Source organism: Trichosurus vulpecula, chromosome 1 (assembly GCF_011100635.1).
Source record: "Trichosurus vulpecula isolate mTriVul1 chromosome 1, mTriVul1.pri, whole genome shotgun sequence".
NCBI classification, from domain to species: Eukaryota; Metazoa; Chordata; class Mammalia; order Diprotodontia; family Phalangeridae; genus Trichosurus; species Trichosurus vulpecula.
Window position 1 is genome coordinate 546,585,075 of NC_050573.1, and position 21,627 is coordinate 546,606,701.

The following is a 21,627-nucleotide window of genomic DNA, read 5'->3' on the forward strand; positions in this document are numbered from 1 at the left end:
AAGAAAACCCCAGATAGGGTCATGAAGAGTCAGCCACGACTGAAAAAAATGACTTAACAACAACAATAAAAGATTGTAGTCCTTCAGTATAAATAGGGAAGTTAGGAAGAAAGAAAGCTTGTCATTGCTTCAGTCCATAGAAGATAAACATTTATTAATATTTGTTCTATTCTCTATTGTCTTTCTTTGTGCAGGTGGTGAAAGTGTTACAATAAGGTCAGAATAAGAGTGTGACCCAATACCAATCTATCAGGAACCTTTTTCTAGAAAATATCCTAGGAAAGATGGAAACTAATATTTAGAAAAAATAAAAAGACTGGAGAAAAAGGTAGAAAGCGGGTGAGGCTGTCTTGAGTTTCCTGATGTTACCACACAGGGAGTCTGGAAGAGAAAAGAGAGCTCTGGATTGAGCAGGGGTTTGACTACTAACCTAATTTGCTAACTAGCCTAATTTGACGTATAGTGAGATAATGCCTAGCTTAGGTGATGTTGTGGAGATCACACTAGACCTGGAGTCGGGAAGACCTGAGTTCAATAATATTTGTAAAGTGCTTGGCAAACCTTGGCATGCTTTATGACTGCTAGCTATTATTATTATCATCATTGCTATTTCTATTATTGTAACCCAGCACTGATAATTACTAATTAGCAATACTTGTTTACCTTACGAGGTTATTGCGAGGCGAGCATGATAAAAATGTTGCCCCAATTTCTCTGAAATATAATTTCCTCCTTTTTAAAGTGACAAAGTGGGGTTGCACTCATCAATTATTATCTTAGACTGCATTGAAAGGATCTGTGCCTATTCTAGCCCAGGGAGTCTTATTCCTCTGACATTCTGAATTGCTCAAATAACATCTGAGTTATGGTGTTTGGTCATTCATGCTCTGTTTTAAGAAGGCCATTGATAAGATGGAGAATAATGGGAAATGGCCAGCCATGTTGGTGAAGGAAGTGGACTTGAGAATATGAAATGAGGATCAGCTGAAGGAGCTGGAAAATGTTCAGCCTGGAGAAAGAAAAAAAAAACCTCCTGGGGCACATGATAATTGTCACCAAGCGTTTGAGGAATTAGATTGACAGTGGACACAACCAGAAGCAATGGGTAGAAGTTTTGGAGAGACAATTTTGGGCTAGCCTCCCCCCAAAAAACTTCCTATTACTTCTCAGACTTAGAATGGGCTGTCTTGGGAGATGGTAGGTTCTCCCTCACTGGTGGTCTTCAAGTAAAGGCTGGATGACTATTTGTGGAGAACGGTGTATAGGATAGTCTTATTCAAGCAGGCTTCTGAGATCCCTTCCAACTCAGAGGTTCTAGGATCCCAGATGTGCTCTATTGTACCCAGGGATGTTGTAGAATTCCTGTGCACCGGGAAAGTTCTACCTGAGTTCATGTCTAATTACCCATTCTTTTTTTGGAGGGGGGAGGGCAGGACAATTGGGGTTAAGTGACTTGCCCAAAGTCACACAGCTAGTCAGTGTATCAAATGTCTGAGGCTGAATTTGAGGTCCTCCTGACTCCAGGGCCAGTGCTCTACTCACTGCCCCCAATTAACCATTCTTAAAAGATAGCTCTGGTACATCATTGATACTTAGCTAATCTCATTATTTTCATCTAGTGATAGTGGCGACAATAGTAATCATGTATAATAGGGATTGGGGTATGTAGAATGCTTGTCACAGGTGCGTTCCCAATGCTGACATTAGGGGAGAGAGCAGAGCTGACAGACGTACCATGATGTCTGACTTTTTCCAGGAGGAACAGAGGCAGAAAGTGTCTTCTTTTGAAGTTCTCCCTCTCCCCTCTTTTAAATTTCAGGATTGAATGAAATGAAAATTAAAGTTCTTATTTTGGTTGAGAGATCAAAGGTATTTGATGAATGGAGCTAGAAGGTAGATGACGGGGACTCAGCATTGTGCTGCTGCATCTAGGGGTTTGTGTGACATCAAGATGTCATGGTACATTCTCACCGTGGAAGGATGCCACGGAACTCACTGTATATTTCAGTGATGTATTGTCCCTCAGGTCTCTCTGTGCTTCTGCATGTCTGCTAAAGGGCTCTCCTGTCCTCTAGAAGTCAGGTCTCCCATCACACTCTCAGTGCCATTTATTTGTGCAGGGTTTCTTAACCTTTTTTTTGGTGCTAGGGGCCCCTTTGGCAGTCTGGTGAAATCTATTCTCAGAATAATATTTTTGAATGCGTGAAATAAAATACACAGGGTTACAAAGGAAACCCATCATAGTAAAAGACATCAAAGTATTTTTAAAAGCCAATTCCACAGACCCCAGTTTAAAAGCCCCTGTATAAAGTGCCTTTGCCTGAGTGCTTTAATTAATTCTCAATCACCAATAATATTCATCATTTCTAAAAGAGAGGCTCCATATTTGCACTCTTTATTCCACTGCATTGGTTTTATATCAGAGAATAAAGAAACAAGACACTTTTCTTATAGCAAACAGGGCTTGCAAACATAGATTTTGTGTCTTGAAATAGAGTACAGTTTTAAGGGTTACCTGTAGAAATAAAGATAGCTTGGATATTTCCATTTTTCTTCCTACTGCCGGTGCTGCAGCAGGCATCTAGACAGTGACTGAGAGTTCTGAGCCCTGGGACTGGCTTCTCAGATGACTTCCTGGCCACTATTTTTCCTCCAGTTGGAGGGCATTGGTGACATGGGGAATATCTTTTAGAAGGCAAAACTGTTATTGACCCGATGGTAATTCTCCCCTTAGCGAAAGCTTCCCTGAGTTATTATTAAAATTCTATGAATGACCTAAAACTGAGTAATTTGGGGACATTTGGTGGGCTGTTGCTATTGATTTTTTAATATCTATTAAATGTATAGTATGAATCGGTAGCTACATCTGTCAATTGTGAGTTTGAATTAAGTCTGTGAAAGACTTGTTTGCTACATGATAATTTTGTGTCTCACTTCCATGCTTCACATGGAAGATGGAGATAGGGATACACAACTTCCATTTTCCTCAAAACATTTTACCACAATAATTTAGATGCAGTATGGGGCAAAGAGGAGAGGGGGAAGGGGAAGACCTGATTTCTAGTCTAAGCCCTGCCAGTAACCTGGGCCAAGTCACTTCAGAAATCAGGACTTCAAATTTCTCATTTTAACAATTCAATTAAACATTTATCATCTGCAAAATAAATGACTTTTCTGTTTCTGATTGGACAATGTCTATAAAATGTTTTGAGTTCAGTGCAGAAAATAACATTACCGACAATAACAACTTCATCACGTTCACAACGGAGGTTTTAAAGAACGTTTCTTGCATTTCCAATAAGCGTTTTATTAATTTTATCATCACTGATCTTTTTGTCTTTTTCACTTATATTGGCATTCTCTGAATAGTCTTATGCCATCCTGAATATATGTGTTATATTTTAATTACACATATGTGTGTACATACACATACATCTTATATGTGTTATATATACATTACATATGATATATCATATAGTAGAATATATAAGCATCATATAATTTAGAAGTTAGGTATTAACAGTATAATATTATATTTATATATAATAATATATATTATTACATTTTATATATAATAATATTATAAGTTAATATTAACAAGTACATTTGTGTATATTGATTATATATCATTGATATAATTTTTGCATGTAATATATGCAAACATATATGCATACACATCTAGATTGCCCATATATCCATACTAACATGAATATATATATGTACATATATGAATTCTGCAAGTCTCTATAACTAAGCTACATATTTGTATATACAATCCACGTGTCTTATGTGAACATCTAGAAATAAATATATGTCCACCAGATAAATCTCAGTAGGCACCTCACCTCATGGCTGATCAATTTCTACTGCTCAGTTTCACTTTATTTATCTTACCAGGAATCAGGCAAACCTGGACCTATGATGGGAGTAGTAGATTAAAGCTCTTTTACAAGTTGGTCCCTGGGATGATGTTCAGACACGCATGTTTTCTTTTTCTCATTCTGTTTCGTACCTCATAATGGCTTTCTGACTTTATAGCCAAAGCTTATAAAGAAAAGGCTCTTTTCTTCTTGCCAGCCCGGGGTGGGGGGTGGGTGGGGGCAGGGAGCCCACTTTGGTATTCACAGTACAGATATGACAAATGCATGGCCTGCGTTCTGGGTGTTTGGGGAAATGTAAAAACATGTCGAGTTGTTGCAAATGCTCACATGGCGATTTGTTGGTTTGATTCTTCAGGTCGTGATTTGGCAAGCACAACCCTCCCAGGATACCCTCCACACGTCCCCCCTGCTGGACAGGGCAGCTACTCTGCTCCAACTCTGACAGGGATGGTGCCTGGTGAGTTTTCAAAATGCAGCTTTTCTGAGGCAAGCAAAGTGTTTTCTGGTTGTTATATGTGGAGGCCGGCAGCCGACTGAGAGATGTGTGTGGAAAAAAAAATCTGCCATATAGTCCAAAGTAAACTCATGAGTATCTGTAAAAAAAAAAAAATACATAAATGAATACTTGTGCTACCCTATCTCTCCAATGCAATGGTGCTTCCTCCACTTCACATTTGCAAAGTAACACATTATTCAGTCTGAGGCATTGATTGGACTTTTTTGCTAATTCTTCTTCAAGGCTGTTTGGTGCACCCAGTAGGGAGGACTGGAATTGGCAGGAATGTTCCCCCTTCTTTGATTGTCTAAATGCTTTAAAACTGATTAGAACTTGGTGAAGATTTGTTCAGAGAGAGAGGATCCTTGAAGTGGCCTAAGTCTCATTATTTTAACATGCTCCATCAATCAATTAACATTTATTAAACACCTACTATGTGACAGGCACTGTGCTAAGTGCTGGGGAGACAAAAAGAGGCAAAAGATAGTCCCTGAGTTCAAGGCCCCTACAATCTAATAGGGGAGAGAATATGCAAACAAATATATACAAAGCAGGCTACATAACAGATAAATAGAAAGTAATTAATGGAGGGAAGGCACTAGAATTAAGAGAGCTTCTTCTTAACTAACTGTTCATACCTTTTGCAACTGGCATCCTCCTCGTGATACAGTTCTGTTAAGCTTCCGGCCATCCACATTTCAAGGTTTTTGAAAAGTGGGAAACATCCATGCTTTTAGTTGGAGTTGGTGGAAAGGTAGGAATAGCAACAGCCTTTATTACGTTTGTGGTACAATTTGTGCCATACCTTGGCATCTTTGAAAGCTGAGACTCCGGGCCATCACTTGACTTTTCTAGGCATCAGTGATCTCAACTGTAAAATAGGAGATTTGGAATAGAGGAATTCTAATCTAATCTCTAGCTTTACTCTATGAGCCTATGATTGTTACTGTTGCAATTACTCACATATTAATTCTCTTTTCTACCCTTCCCTAAATTTGGGGAAAGAAAATAGAAGAAGGAATTATAACCCAAATGTTTCTCTCTCTATGCCCAACTTTAAAACTACTCAGTAAGAGAGAAGTCATTAAGTAAGTCTATCCTTTCCTGCCTCCACAACTAAGACTGTCCAGGTTTTCAGTCATTTCAGTCATGTCCAACTCTTCATGGCCCCATTTGGGGTTTTCTTGGCAAAGATACTGGAATGCTTTGCCACTTCCTTCTCCAGCTCATTTTACAGATGAGGAAATTGAGGCAAACAAGGTTAAGTGACTTGCCCAGGATCACACAGCTAGTAAGTGTCTGAGACTGGATTTGACTCAGGTCTTCCTAACCCCAGGCCTAGAACTCTATCCACTGAGCTACCTAGATGGCCCAGCTGGTAGGGGGTTGGTTTTAGGGAGCACGTGCGACCCCACAGGAGATAGGTGTGCATATTTTCTCTCCTGATAAGCTCCTTGAGGGTAATGACTGTTTTTGTCCTCGTATCCCTAGCCTTTAGCCCAGTGCTTGGCACGAAGCAGAAACTTAAATGCTTATTGGATGTTTTCTCTTGTATATCACATTTCAATGCTCCCAGCCTCCTTGCCAGGATGAGTTTCCAAAATATTCAATATTAACAAGATCTTGACATTTGTACAGCGCTATATACTTTGCAAGGGTTTTTCTCCTCTATTATTGTGTTCAATTTAAAAATGAATCTTGTGAAATTCAGGGAAATGTAATTGCCGACATTCCTAGTTACTGTTTCTGGAGAAGCTTTTCTTTTCTCTGCATAGAGCACCTTTACAATGAACTAAGCTTGTGCGTGGAGGAGGGAAGGGGGGAAAGAGAGAAAGTGGGGGAGCGGGCAGAGAGGAGATTCACATCAGTAGCACTGGGTTTTGACACACATACAAGGTGATTCACGTTGCCTTCCTGCCATGAACAGAAGCAGGAGCAAGTGGAAGATTTGAAAGCCCAGCCAGTGCTCACAAGATTTTCTCAGCTCAGCTTTATAGACACAAAAGGTTGATCTAGTTCAGAGAAGCACCTGAACTTTTTACAGGATTATCCAAACGGAATTTGCACTATGAACCATTGGAGTTTCTTGCAGCCTTAATTACAGTAAGGATTATAAAAATGACTCCAAGTTTGACAGAGCCCACATAGTTCTCAGAATATATGAAGGTTCTTTTAACATTAACTGGAGCTACAGGAATTAAAGATTAGAACAAGTGCATATTTTTAATGATAAGCCTGCTGTGCCACAGCTGTGTCAGATACTCAAATGCTTTGGATGAGGGTTCTCAGTGTCTCTGCACCCCCATGGCAATGATCCCCTGGAGGAGCTTAAGCACAGGTCTGCAGGTTGGTAAACAAACAGTTTGGCAAGGGATAACCCAGTATACTGCAGGTGTGGGCAGCTGTGTCTTAATGCCCCCTAATGGTGCCACTGATTTTTCACACTTTGGTTTCCATTTTTATTTCAAGAGGCTTACTGCTAGAAGGGGTATGTGTGCATATGCATGTGTGTGCACGTGCGTATGCATGTGTGTGTGTGTATGGGGTGGGGGTGGTTAATGACTTCACATGTCACCTGGCAAAAATGACTTCTTTGGTGTGTTTGTGTTCCCAGCTTTCTTCTTTCAAGTGCCTAGCATAGAGCCTGGCACATAGTAGGCGCTTAAATAAATGCTCATTGTTTGATTTCAGTAAGGCACTCTGATTAGAGTCAGATACAGAGCTTCTGGACTGACTATCGGTGCCCACAATCTCAGATGGTCTTTTCCCAAGGTCATAGAGCCAGAGCTGAAAGGGATTTCAGAGGCGATCTAGTTAAACATTCTCATTTTACAGGTGAGGAAATTGAGTCCTAGGGAGATTAGGTGATTCACTCAAGGTCATATATATCAGAGGTGTTATTAAATTTCCTCTCATTCCAGAGATAGTGGTCTTTCCCCGTTCCATATTGCCTTTCTTTAAAGCGTCTCAAGGTCATTCATTTATTTATCTATCAACAAACATATTAAATATCTATTTTATGCCAGGTATTGTGTTAGGTGCCTGAAGAAAGACAGTATAGAAGAAAAGAAAAATAATCTCATTAGGTCAGATATTTAGAATGCCTGCCTAGTATATGCCAAGCTTGGGAATTTCCCAATTTTTAGCATTTCAACATCAGTAGACATTTATTAAGCCATTATATTATTGAGGCATTGTGCTAGGCACTGAGGACATAAGGATAGTTACATTCCAAAGTCTGTTCTCAAGAAAGCTTATAATACTTCTGTTTAAATGGTGTATTATGTGTTTACAATTTGAATATTGACTGAATATACAGTCTCTGTCTGTCTGTCTCTGCCTCTCTTTCTCTTCCCCTCATTTTCTCTTTGCCTCTCTCTTTGTCTCTGACTCTACCTCTGTCTCTCTGTCTGCCTCTCTCTCTCTCTCTCTCTCTCTCTCTCTCTCTCTCTCTCTCGGATAAAGCCAAAAATGATATGCACATCCAATTTGCGACTGACACAAACCTGGGAGAGAACTACCCCATTGGATGACAGTGTTGGGATTCAAAAAGATCTTGAAATGCTAGACCACTGGACTGAATTTTAATGAAGATAAATGTAAATTTTTACACCTGGGTTCAAAAAATCAACTTCAAAAGTATAAAATGAAAGGGCAGGTGTGGCTAGTGCTAGGCAACATTTTTCTAAAGAAAGATCTGGGTTTTTTTTTAATGAATTGCAAAGTTAAATATGAGTCAAGGCTGTCTTGTGATGTATCAGTGAAAAAAAAAACTAACGTATTCTTAGACTACATTAAGAGGAGCACAATGCTGAGAACAAGGGTGGTGCTAAGTCCCATCGCACTCTGCCCTGGACCCACTGTATGTGGAGTATTTTGTTCAGTTCTGGTTACCACATTTTAATAAGGACATGGATAAGTTGGAGAGCATCCAGAGAAGACCAACCAGGCTGATGAAGAGCCTCAAGATCCCATCACATGAGGATGGATTGAAGGAACTGAGAATACTTAACCCAGAAAAGAGAAGACTCAGGAGAGCTGTGACAGCAATAGTCAAGTATTTCAAGCGTGGGCATGTAGGAAAGGAATTTGGAGACAGAATTAGGAATAATAGGTAAAAGTTGTGAAGAGGCAAATTAGGTTTTATATAAGGAAAAATTCCTAAAAGTTAGAATGACCCAGAAGTAGAAAAGTCTGCCTCGGGAGAAAAGTAGGTCCCCTCTCTTCAGACAAAAGTGGGGTAAACACTTGTCCTGTTGTTCAGTCGTGTCCAACTCTTCATGACCCCATTTGGGTTTTTCTTAGCAAAGATACTGGAGTGGTTTGCCATTTCCTTCTCCAGCCCATTTTACAAATGAGGAAACTGAGGCAGATGGGGCGAAGTGATTTGCCCAGGGTCACACAGCTGGTAAGCATCTGAGGCTGGATTTGAACTCAGGTCCTCCTAACTCCAGGTCTGAGGTTCTATCCATTGCTCCACCTCACTTTCTTATTGAGATGGAGGTTGAATTAGATGGTCTCTGAGATCCCTGCTGATTGTGAGGGGTAGAAGTTGTGATGCTTTCTGAGTGATCACAAGAGAAGCTTGTCTTCCTTTGGCCCTTGACAAGCCTCAGATAAAACCCTGTGGGATAAAGAGAATAATTATGACTCCGCCACTTCCAAAGATCCATTATTTTATCCATGTACGTATTTCTTCTACTGATGAAGATCGCCTCTCTACATCGTCACAGGCAGCAAACTGAGCTTCTATGACTCCCCCCCACCTAACCCTCCCAAATCCATCACTTCACGGTCAACCTTCTGGTGACTCTGGTGACCTATAAAGAAAAGATCCTCACAGTCCGTCACCAAGCCCGTTCTTGAAATCTTTCCAGCTCAGCAGAACCTGAGAGAGCTTGTCCCGTGGGCCTTTGAGAGCTCAGGGCCACCTCCATGCCTCACGGAGGCAGCGACGTAGCAAACTGGAGTCGGGAAGACCTGAGTTCTGATCCTGGGTTGGACTCTAGCTTGTGGCCCTGGGCCTCTCTTTTTGTTAGTCTCAGTTTCCTCACCCATAAAACTAGAATAATAGGATTGTTGTGAGGACACTGCGTTAACGTATAAAACACTTTGCACACCTTCAGGGCCAGCTGTCCTTGTTGTTGTTGTGATTTTTGTTGTTAATGAGGCATCAGAATAGCCCTGTGCTAAGGTCATCATTCCTACTTTGCAGAAGATCAAGTTGGGGAGCGGAGGCTTGAATGAGATCAGATCATTAGTAAATAGCAGAGCTGGAAAGGAACAGCTAAACGGCTCGATAGATAGATCGCTAGGCCCGCAGTCAGGAAGACTCATCTTCCTGAGTCCAAATCCATCCTCAGACATTCATTAGCTGTGTGGCCTTGGGAAAGTCACTTAACCTCTGTTTGCTTAGGAAGCTGAGTGGATAGAGTACTAGACTGGAGTCAGGAAGATCTGAGTTCAAATCCAGCCTCAGACATTTACTAGCTGTGTGACCTCGAGCAAGTCGCTTTACCTCTATTTGCCTTAATCCATTGGGGAAGGAAATGGCAAACCACTCCAGTATCTTAGCCAAGGAGAGCTGGGGCTCCAATGAAGGGCTGTTGACTCCTTACTTGTTCTCCCATATGATGTGTTTTAAGTGCTATGATTACATAGCTAAAGTGGCATCCCAATACAATTCTAGTATCTAAGGACCAAATGAACACTTGATTTATGGGCTTTTATTGTAGGCAGTTTTGGGGGTGGGTGGGAGGCAGTCTATCTGAATCAACGTAAAAAGAGCTGTTAAATACAAATATATGTATTGATAAGTAGAAATAATTTGGGGATTATCTGTTGCTCTGGGTTATACAGTCCTTTCTTGTGGGTAATAAGGACTTAGCTATCTCTTCCCTTCGGAATGTCTTTTTGCCAGATGCTTCAAAAATATCTAGAGAGGTAGAAATGATAGACAGGTGCGGAGATTGATAAATGTATGCTGTTGTGTTGAAGCATCTCTCTCAGATGGAGTTCTGTCTAATCCTCGGATGGGTGAATTATATACATCAGCCCTCATTAAGGCCAGGGGAGGTGAGCTACAGATTCTGACATTTTTTTTTGCTTCCTAACTAGATGAGAATATGCACCTGTCCTGTCCATTAAAACCTTGCCAGTTTGGCCTTCCCAGGGCTCACCTAAATTCTTCAATCCGTAGGTGCTTGAAAAAGATTTGTTGAATGAATGAAAATAAATGAATTTGAATCGGTTCCATATTTGGAAGGTAGGGCAGAAGGGTTGGTGAAGGAAGCTACATGTCTGATGCCTGGTCTTTGAACTTCTCTGTCTGCCTCTGTTTCTACAAGTGTAAAATGGTGATAATAGACATATACCTCACAATTGCCATAATGATCAAATGAGATATTTCTAAATTGCTTACTTAGCACAGTGTCTGACACATAGTAGGCACTTAATAAATGGTTGTTCTCTTCCCTTCTCAAGTTTGAAGATATGTCAAGACTAGGATTCCTGGGTTCCAAGTTACTGATATCTTTCCACCTCTTCACCCCTGTCCCCAAATCCCCCTGCTAGTAGGATCACTGAGGAGTCCTCTTTGGTTCTGGAAAAGTTACTAGAAGTACCACACGGACAAGAAAATGGGATGATCCTGTTTCCCTCTCCCCTTTATCTTCCTCCTAGTTCTGGCTCTTGTGAATGTTAGAGGTTCTGTGAACTTCTGGATCTCTCTATGGGTCCTCTTTCCCCTGGTGCTCAAAGTGAGTGGATACAAGCTCTGGGGAGGGGGTGAAGAAAGAAGCTGCTACTCAGAATTCACGTTCCTGCCTCCAGAGATCCCTGGAGGGAAAAATCTTTGTCTTAACCACCCAACTGCTGGAGACCTTGGAGGGGTGCCTATTTGCCATCATAGTGAGTGTTTTGAATAATCACATGGAGCCAAAAATGTACCCCCTCCCTCCCTCAGCCCCCACTCAGGATATTAACTACAGGTGACTTTTACATCATTATACAATATAAATCCTGAATGCAAGAGTCTGCCACTGGTATTACATACAAATGTGTCCATGGAATCAGAGAGCACAGAAAGGAAACTAACAACCCAAGCAGAGAATCCAATGAGATAGTTATTCTGGTCTTAAATTGTTTGGTGGAACTATTGGATCGTTCTCATTGTGACAGATGTTAGCCCTGGGTGGTGTTGAAAGAACTTTGGGTGGGATAAGCTCCACACAGATATCCAGTTTTCATAAACATCTTAGAGGGGCTTTCTTGGTTAAAAACAAGGCAGAAGGAGATACTACCCTTGCTTAAGAAGCAATGTGACATAGGGGAAGAGTATTAAATTTAGAGTCAGAGAAGTTGGCTTTGAATTCTGATGTAATCACTTAACTCCCTGGATGAACTTAGGTCTTTCTACCTCTTCAAGATGGTTGGACTAATTTATGTCCAAGGGCCTTTCCGAGTTCTGTGTCCTACCTATGATTCTCAACTTTACTAAAAGGAGTGATAGACGGCAGATTCTTTGAGGTTTTTCCTAGAGGAATTCCTTTGGTAATACCATTGTCTATATAATCTTTGTTCTGCCACATGGGGTTAATTTTTACCTCATTAGAAATGCAGCTGAGCAAAATACAAAGGGGCCTTGAAAGTGTTTTACATGGAACTGGAACAAGGCAAGATGACATTTGGATGACGTGAGGCATGTTCTGCGACAGAAGCATGTGTATTGTGAAGCTTTCCCCCCTAACGGTAATGGTTACATGACACACCTTTTCTCAGAAGAAAGAGATTGGTATGGACATCCTCCACTGAACACCCACTTCTGTAATTGCTGAAAATCAATAGGACTCTCTTGTCTCCATGTCTTGGCCCTGGCTGTGCTCCTTACCTGTACACTCTCATCCCTCACTTCTGCCTCTTAGGTTCCCTGGCTTCCTTTAAGACTCAGCTCAGAGACCCCTTTCTATAGGAGGCCTCCCCTAGGCCCTGAGCTGCCAGTGCCTTCCCTTCTGAGATTGCCTTTCCTCCACTCTGGAGAAGTCTTGCAGAAGACTCATTTATTGTCTCTCTGCATCAGAATGTGAGCTCCTTGAAGGGAAGGACAATTTTTTGGCTTTTTTTTTGTATCCCCTGCTCTTAAAGCACAGTGCCTGACAGGTAGTAAACACTTAAAAACACTTAATAAACAAATGTTTGTTCATTTAACTTGAATTGATTAGTTCCCCAATAAGCAGTAACTCTTAGGGTAAGGTAAAGGTGCTCAGCCCATGGGAAAATGAAGAAAACCAGTGACCCATGGGAGTAAAGGAAGTAACGATGAATTCCTAATAACAAACTAATTCACGTAAAACCCTAATCCCCATACAAATAGCAAAAGAGGAATCCCTTGAGATCAGTGTCCCCAAAAAGCAACATACAATTATCCCTTCCACGTTGTGACTTTCCCCCTTGCAGTTTCAATATAGCACCATTTGGCGTAAGAAATTAAATGGACATTTTGGGGGAGTTTTGCAGAAGCCACAGATGACAAGCGAAGGCTAACAGACAACATAGAAAAAGTTTAGAAACTTTGAAATGCATAAAATATATGTATCATACTATATATCAACCTACTTTTTACAATAAGGTACTATAAACATGCCACAAAAGAAAAAGAAAAAAAATCAGACTTCTCTGGTATGAAGGGAGGGCGAAAAAATTTTACACAATTTTCCAGATGGCAGGGGCACCATGATCCTAACCCCTGTGATGTGGAAGGGATAACTGTTTAACAACGTGTTTAGTGGGTACTGCGGCAACACTAAATTTAGAGATGTCAAAATGTATTTGGGTGAGGTTTGTAAGATTGTAAGACACAGCACAAGGAAGGGGCATGGACTGGACCCAGCAGAGACAAAGCAAAGCAAACCAGCTTTATTGAAGGAAAACAGTCATACCATGAGGGGCAGTCAGATAATGGAAATAGGTCAGGTCCCACCAGAGTGCCTGGTGGAAGCAGGTGCCCAAGTTAGTAGCCAGTGGGTTTTTGTGAAGTTTTTAAATAGGTCAAACAGAACCAAGCATTAGGATGAGGAGCCTGAATTTGGGACTGGTGATGTTGGAGGCAGGGGGAATGCTTGGAGAATTGACTGCTGTTTGATTTCCTATCTGCAAAGTGAGGAAATTGAGGCAAAAAGCATTTAAGTGAATGGCCCAGGTTCACATTTCTAGTGGTTGAGGCCATATTTGAATTCAGGTCTTCCTAACTCCAGATTCAGCACTCTATCCACTACATCAAGTAGCAGCCTGGGATGGGGAACCTAGATTTGGAGATTGGTGCTGATTCATGCTGGAAGTGGGGATGAGGGGAATGGAATACCTGGAGAACACTTCCTGGGGGTTTTCAGCCACTACTGCTGGCCTCACTTGGGTCTAGTGACTCAGGGGACTGGAATTTTCCAGGGCTTCTTAGTTCAGACGGGTAGAGAGGCTACTGAGGTCCTTTCAGGGAATCAGTTAATTTCAGACTCAGTCCAATTTAGGATCTTCTTGTATCTGTTTTTGGAGGGTAGAAGGTCAGTATTCATTTATTAATTTATCTATTATATGAGAGTCTAGGGAGACTCTCATGAGTGATTTGGTTTATATTGTGCTGTTAAACACAGCACTATATCACCAGAAATTTGGCCTCCAGGTAATGATTTTTTTGACTAAGGCAGCATATGAAACAGAAAAAAAGTACAAAATGGTGTCCCATTTTTCATAATCCAATTAGGCTTCTGTAGCAATGGCAGGAGGAATAATAAGGAATGATAAGAGAGGAATGATAAGGAAAGGAATGAAAAAAAAAGTGGGCAGAAGGTGCCAAGAACTATCAACTTCTTAGATCATCTCCCAACTTTAACTTCACAGTTGGCACCCTTAATTTAAGATCCTTGTTCAATGACCAACAAGTTGATATACCACTGGAGGAACTGAACAACATCCATATTGATATTTATGCTATAAACCAGACAATAAAGAAGGTGTAGCTAAATGGGAAGCTGGCTAGCCAGTTTCCCTTCAGGAGGTAAATAAAGGAGTTGGCATAGTTTATATCATCATGCACCCAAAGGCAATAATAAATACCATTTTACTGGACACAGTCCTTTTCTTGTAGAGCTCATGATGAACATAAGCAGTCAGTGAGTCAATAAATATTTATTAAGCACCTACTATGTGCCAGACACTGTGCTAAGCTCTGGGGATACAAAGAAAGACAAAAGACAATTCCTGCTCTATAAGACTTCACAATCTAGTGAGGGGAGACAACATGGAAGGGAAAAAACTATGTACAAACAAGCTACATAAAGGATAAATTAGAAATAATCAACAGAGAGAAGGTACACATCTGGTGATCCTTTTATGAAATACGGACCCCTTTCTCTGATGAAATTTAAGGGAATGACTTCATTGGACATGACTTTGCAGGGCTTTATAACTGAATCATGAAGGGAATTTCATACTAGGGGTACAAGCTTGGAAAGTGCTTTGTGGGTGTGATACCAGGGACAGGGATCCCCACCCTGCATCCACTATAGGATCTAGAAACAGCTTGCCTAGAGAGAGGTACCCTTTCCGGCAATTCAGGAGAGTTCAATGAACAATTTAGGGAACAGAGACACACTCCAGATAGAAATGGATACAGAAGGGCAGTCACTCGAGGGATGGAACAGTTTGAAGGAACAGAACCCTTGCCAGCAGAGAAGATGACCAGCTATCGATTCAAAAGAGAACAAGCCCTGGCAATTGAGAGTCTAAGTGTGAAGAGGAGGAGAACCTGAGAACTCAGCTTTGCAAAAAATAGAAAAGATCGTAGAGGGTACTTTTACAGAAAAAGACAGGGTTTTGAAGATTTCTTTCATGGCAAACCAAATATTTATGGTCACAAAATAGACAGATGTAAGATCTAACTATGACTATTTATTGATTTTTAAAAAAAAAAAACTTGATTGGATAGAACAAAATACACTGGGGGAAAAAACTTTCCACAAATAGAGTATTTCCTGTCCCTACATCAAGATTATGCAAAATCCTTGAAAGATGTTTAGTATCATCACCAAGAATGTACAAAAGTGGGAGATGTGTTTGTCTAAGGCAAGGGTTCTTGACTTTCTTTGGGTCATGGATCCCTCAGAATAATGTTTTAAAATGAATAAAATAAATTATATAAGATTTAAATGAAACCAAAGGTTAGTGAAAATAAGGATGTTGTTGGGTTTTTTACCCATCCATATTCAGGGACTCTCTGAAATCTGTCCACTCCCCTTCTCCCCCACGCCAACCAAGGGGATTCCCAGGTTAAAAATCCCTGACCTATGATATTCATTAGTGGCATGGAAGATGTTTTGCACAAATTCCAGACAAAAGAAGGATTACCTATTAATGATGAGTTTTTCCAAATGCTCTTATTAACAAATGACATTGCATAGACCTCATTGTACAGACATCTGGGACACTACAAAACATTCTCAAGTAGAATTCCCAATTAGATTGATCTAACCATCCACATGAGGAAAATAAAGTAGATGAAAAAAGGTGTCTTGTTCCTGCTATCAGCAACATGTACATCTTGACTAGATGCTGCAGATGGAGAAAGTCCTAAGTCTAGAACTGAGTTACAAGGTGATCAGGCAGGATTGCATTTGGAAAATTAGATACCTAGAGGCATCAATGGCCCCAGTGAAAAGTTTTAATATACAATAAAGCCTCATGTTAATCCCTCTCTTTACCCAGATTCAGATCTACTAAAGAACAGTTTAATTCAAATCAAGAAACATTTATTAAGTGCCTACTATGTGTTAGGGTGATGTGATCTGCACTCTGGCCATCCTTCCCCTTCCCCTCCTACAGGAACTTGGACTCTCACTTTCTGACACCAGGCTCTGACAGAATTCCCATCTTTGTAATACCAGTTTTCTCCCAGTGATGTTATATGGCTACAGATTATGAAATACCATTAGCTCAGAACAGTCATATTCAAAAGCAACCTCAGACGCAGTGGAAAGATGCATGGAGGGTGTCAATGTTTGGTCCCTTGATGCAGTGACAAAATCAACCAGCAGAGTATTCAGAATGCCTGGAGCTCAGGCTTAGATTTTGATGTTTTAGAAAAAGAGAATATTTCCTAAGATGTTACCAGAGTGTAAGAATATTGTACTAATGAGGCCCCAGAAATAGTCATGGTGTCAGTAGAGATGTAGCTAATCAGGGAGGGAGGAACTCGTAGCTGGGATTTGGGTACCTTCAAATTGGGCAATGCTTCAGTGTGTTTTTCGCCTTCTTGTACCTCACAAGAATTTCAGGAAATACCTTAAAGCACTGATCAAACTATAGCACAAGAAGGCCAAGACTTCTAATACTCCATTTTTTCCTCTGGATGTTCACTTATATTCACACCAGGGAGTATGTTTATGCCCTTTATTTCTCCTTTTAATTACTTTGATGACATTAATACTATTATTATTTATCGAGAACATTTTATTTATAAGGAAATTTATAGGCATTCTTCATAGTTATTACTTTACAGCCATCCTGGGAAGTAGGCTAACATGCCTTTCACAGTTGAGAAAATTGAAGCCCATTAACATGAAGAGACTTTTCTTTAACACAAGAAGGCCTTAGATTTAGAGGCAGGAAACCTGAATTCTAGTCTTGGTCTTGCCACTTACCGATGCTATAGCCTCATGCAAATTACTTCAAACTCTTTAAACTTCAGTTTAAAGTTTAATTGAAGATGATACTAACCAGTCAATTAACAAACATTTATTAAATGCTACCCTATTTCAGGAACTATTCAAGGTATTGTGGATATAGAAACAAAAAAAAATCATTCCCTGCTGTCAAGTAGCTTGCCTTCTATTAGGGGACAGAAAGGGTACATAATAAGTATATCATGGGATAAATCTAAAACAAATACAAGGCAGCTGAAAAAGAGGGGATGCTGGCAGTTGCAGGGATGAGGATAGCCTTCCAATAGAAAATGGTACTCAAGCTCAGTTTTGAGGGCAGTAAAGGGTTCCATGAGGCAAAGGTGAAGTGGAAATATGTTCCAGTCATGAGGGTAGGGGTGGAGGGTAGAAGAGACAACCAGAAACACAAAGGCACAGGGGAAGGAGAAAAAATATCGAGTATAAACAACAGAAAGGCTAGTTTGTCTAGATAGCAAAATATAGGAAGGTATGAAATATATATTTAGTCTAGAAAGCTAGGTTTGGGCTAGGCTATACATGGCATTAAAAGCCAGAGGAATTTTCATTTTATCCTACAGGCAAGTGGGAACCACTGGAATTTACTGAGTGGAGGAAAGATATAATCAGATTTATGCTTGAGGAAAAATCATTTTGGCAGCAGTGTGGAATATGGACAGAAGAAGAGAGAGAATTGAATGAGGGAAACTAAATAGGAGCCCATTGAAATAGTCCAGGCAATAGAGAATGAGGGCATGGTGGTTATGTGAGTAGGGAGAAAGAATTGGAGGTAACAGATAGAGACAAGGTAGATGTAGAGATAGAAACAAGACTATTTGACAATTGGTTGGATATATGGGGTAAAAGAGGTTGAAAGGTTGGCGAGGTTCTAAGCAAGAATACAGAAATTTGGAAGAGAGACGTTTTTTGTGTTGAGTTTGGGATGCCTATAGGATATCTAATTTGAAATGTCCAAAATGTTTTTGGTGATATGGCACTGGAGCTCAGGAGAGAGATTAGGACTGGATATTGGGATCCAAGAGTTATCTGTATAGATATGATAACTAAAACAATGTTAGTTCATGAGGTCACCAATGGAGAAAATGTAGAGGGAGAAGAAGGCCCAGGACAGATCACTAGGATACACCCAGAGTTAGGGAACATGATATAATGAACCAGCAAAAGGTGACTGAGGAGTAGGTAGATAGACATAGGAAGAGAACCAAAAAAGAGCAAAGCCACAAAAACTCAGAGAGGAGGGAATATCCAGGAGGAGAGGGTGGTCAAAAGTGTCAAGGACTACAGAGAGGTCAAGAAAGAAGAGGACTGAGAAGAGGCCATAGGATTTTGTAATTCAGAAATCATTGATGATTTGGAGAGAACAGTTTTGGTTGAGAATGAGTTTGGAAGCTGGATTGCAAAGGGTTGAGGGGTGAGAGGAGAAAAAATGAAGGCAATGAGTGAAGATAGATTTTTTTCTAGGAGTTCCCCTGGGAATGGGAAAAGAGATAAATGATGATCAATTGAAGAGATGGTAGGATATAATGAGTATTTATTCAGGTTTCAGAAATTTGGGGGAGTTTGAAAAATAGCAGTGAAAGAACCAGTCTAAAGAGAGAGACTGAAGATTAGCATGCAATAGAATTGAATTGAATGGGATGGGGAGGCATTTGTTTAGTGCTTACTTTGTGCCAGGCATAGTGCATAGGTTTGGGCAAGGAAAGTAACAGGGAAAATGGAAGGACCATAGGGACTAAAAGGATAGTGAGTCCAAAGTTCAGAGTGAAATAGGCTCTGGTATACCGCTAGCAGAGGTGAGGCTATAGGGGTCAGCATCCAGCTGACAGTAGATCTGCACCTGGTAGGAATGGGGCAATAAGGGGTGAGTTAAGGAAGGGAAATATCTGTGTCTCTCCTCAGTGGCATCTCTCTTACTCAATACAGGTCTGTCTCGGCTTGGTCGAAGAAGGGGAAATCCTCCAGCTCCTCACCTTGCTAGTTGGTGGTGGCTGGTCTCTGTAATCGAGCTAATCATTCTAAGGATGGTTGCAGTGGCAATCAGCTAGAGAAGAGGAGAATCAGGATGGGATCAAGAGGGGTAGATTTTGGTGAAGATAACTGAAGGAAGAGAGAATGAGGGATGATGTCAATGGGTTTTGAGAGGCAGAGAAAGGAAGAAAATGGAGCCCTGTGGTTTCTCTTTTCTCAGCAATGTATGAGGCAAGGTCTTCAGCTGAGGTGGAGTAAGAGAATGATGGTGTGGAAGGCCTAAGGAGAAGAGGGAAGGTTTGGAACAATCTTTGTGGGGAATGGGACAGAGAATCATTTAAAGAGGATATTAATCCTTTTACTGTTACCCCTCAGGGTTATTGTGAGGGAAGTGGTTGGTGGACTTTAAAGCACCATATAAAGGTGAGTTGTTATTATTCCTAGGATTGTTAAGGCAGAAAATTGACTTTTGCTCGAATTATTTAGATCAGTTTCTTAGCTCTTCAATTTGCTGCAGAAATATAGCCCGTATCAAAGATTAAGGTCAGCTGATTCTCGTATTTCACACTGTCATTTGCAAATTCCGGGGAATTATTTCTGGTTCCAAGGGCTGGAGCTAATACTCACATTATAGGATAATCACGTTATACCAAGGTCTTTTCTTTATATAGTTTTTATGTTTTGGGAAACAAGCCTTTCCCTCTCCCTCTTTAATCCATCCTCCTTACTACTATCAGAATAATTTTCCTAAAGCACAAAGCCTATCATATAGCTTTTCTGCTCAGAAAGTATCAATGACTCTCCCTTGCTTCTAGGCAGAAATATAAACCCTTAACCTAGAATTTAAGACCGTTCACAATCTGGCTCCTTTCTAGCCTTATTTCATAGTATTATTCCCCATCACGAACTTTAAATTCCAGCCAAACTGGACTCTGAACTCCATGTAATGCTGAATTCAAGCCTGGAACATTTGCATAACACTCTCCTTATTGGTAGAGAGAATTTTGATTCAGTACTGCGTACCTGAGGGTATGAGGGGAGGAGGTGGCTTAAGAGCTTGGAAGGCAAGAGGCATTTGTCATCCTTCCTGGTTTGAGGGAGGGTGGCTCTACATTCCTGGAAGAAAGTGCAAAGACTTTGAAAGGTAGATAGATAGGTAAGAGGAAGCCGACTCTTCAATATGTCTGCTTTACAAAGACAATTTTTTCTCTTTCCCAGGAGTCAGTAACCAGGCATGTCCTCTCTCAAAGCAGAAAGAAAAATCTCTCTCTCAATCTTCCCAATCTTTGGAGTCGTTTGCCCTTCCTATAAGGATGAAGCATTGAGTCATCACTCTTTTCACCAATGAGTCTTATATAAATGTTTAAGGCTTAAACCCAAGATTTCATCGACCTTCCATATCCTACCTCCATGTATTCATCCCTGGTACCTGGAATATATTCTTTTATCTCCATATTTCTGAATTCTATCTTCCTTCAAGGCTTAGTTTAGGTACTACTTTCTTCATGAAAGCTTCTTTGATTCCCCATACAATATTCTGTTTCTTTTAAAATAACCTTGGCTTTACTCATCTGTGTATGTGTTGTACTCTTTCTGTAAAATCTAAGCTCCATAAGAGGAGGGATTGTTTCATTTTAATCTTTGTATTCCCAGAAACTAGCAGAATTCCTTTCATACTTTTTCATTTTAGATCAAGGTCTGTGACTGCAGCCATGTGAAGAGCTCTTAGTATGGAAACTCCTTTCACAAATGTAGATTTGAAACTTAGAGTCTTAGACATTTGCCTTTGGTATTGAGGGGAGAAATAACTTCCCTTCCCTTCCCTTGTCACAAAACTAATATATGTCAAAGGCAGGACTTGAGGTAGATATTCCCTACTCTATGTGGCCTTCTATCCGTCATATGTGGCTGCCTAAGAATGAATGAATGAATAAACAGATCAATGAATAAACATTTATTAAGCACTTAATATGTGCCAGGCACTGTGCTAAGCTCTGGGGTTATAAATGCAATCAAGACAATCCCTGCCTTAAATGAGCATGTATTCTGATGGCGTAAGATGACATATAAAAGGGAGCTAGAAAGTGGGAAGGATGGAACACGTGCAGTCACTTGGTCTGCAAATGGCCAGAAGTTGTGTGGTGGCTTGGTTTGGGGAAGGCTGTGGTCAAAGCGCATATATCAGACCCCAGGGTCTGAGGAGCAGAGTCCAACATCCTGTGCCAAATGAAAAGGAAGGAAAGCCATAGTACAGACCATATCACTGTACGCATAGCAGATACTTAATAAGCATTTTGATTTGAATTGAACTGATCTTTAATAGATCTAAATCTATGTAAAAATCTCTGTTAACATGGGACTCTATTTCGTTTCCTTGAACCTCTAGCTAGCAAATTGTTTTGTAGTCTTGACTTTTTTTACTGAGAATGATTGGAAGAAATCACCAAATGTTGTCATTAAGTCCTACTTAACTACTGCCTCTGACTATTTGTTTTCATCTTGGACCAGAACATCATATAGTACCTTGCCAACATTTGTGAAATGCCATTTAAGC

At 40.4% G+C, this 21,627-nt stretch overlaps 1 protein-coding gene across 1 annotated transcript in view; it reads left to right on the plus strand.

Annotated features, from left to right (window-relative positions):
• PAX5 (paired box 5) overlaps positions 1–21,627 on the plus strand; it is a 326,813-nt gene that overhangs the window by 251,398 nt on the left and 53,788 nt on the right. Inside the window, exon 8 of the mRNA XM_036765702.1 lies at positions 4,237–4,338. Coding sequence (XP_036621597.1) covers positions 4,237–4,338 — 102 coding nt within the window. The remainder of the gene's footprint in view (positions 1–4,236; positions 4,339–21,627) is intronic.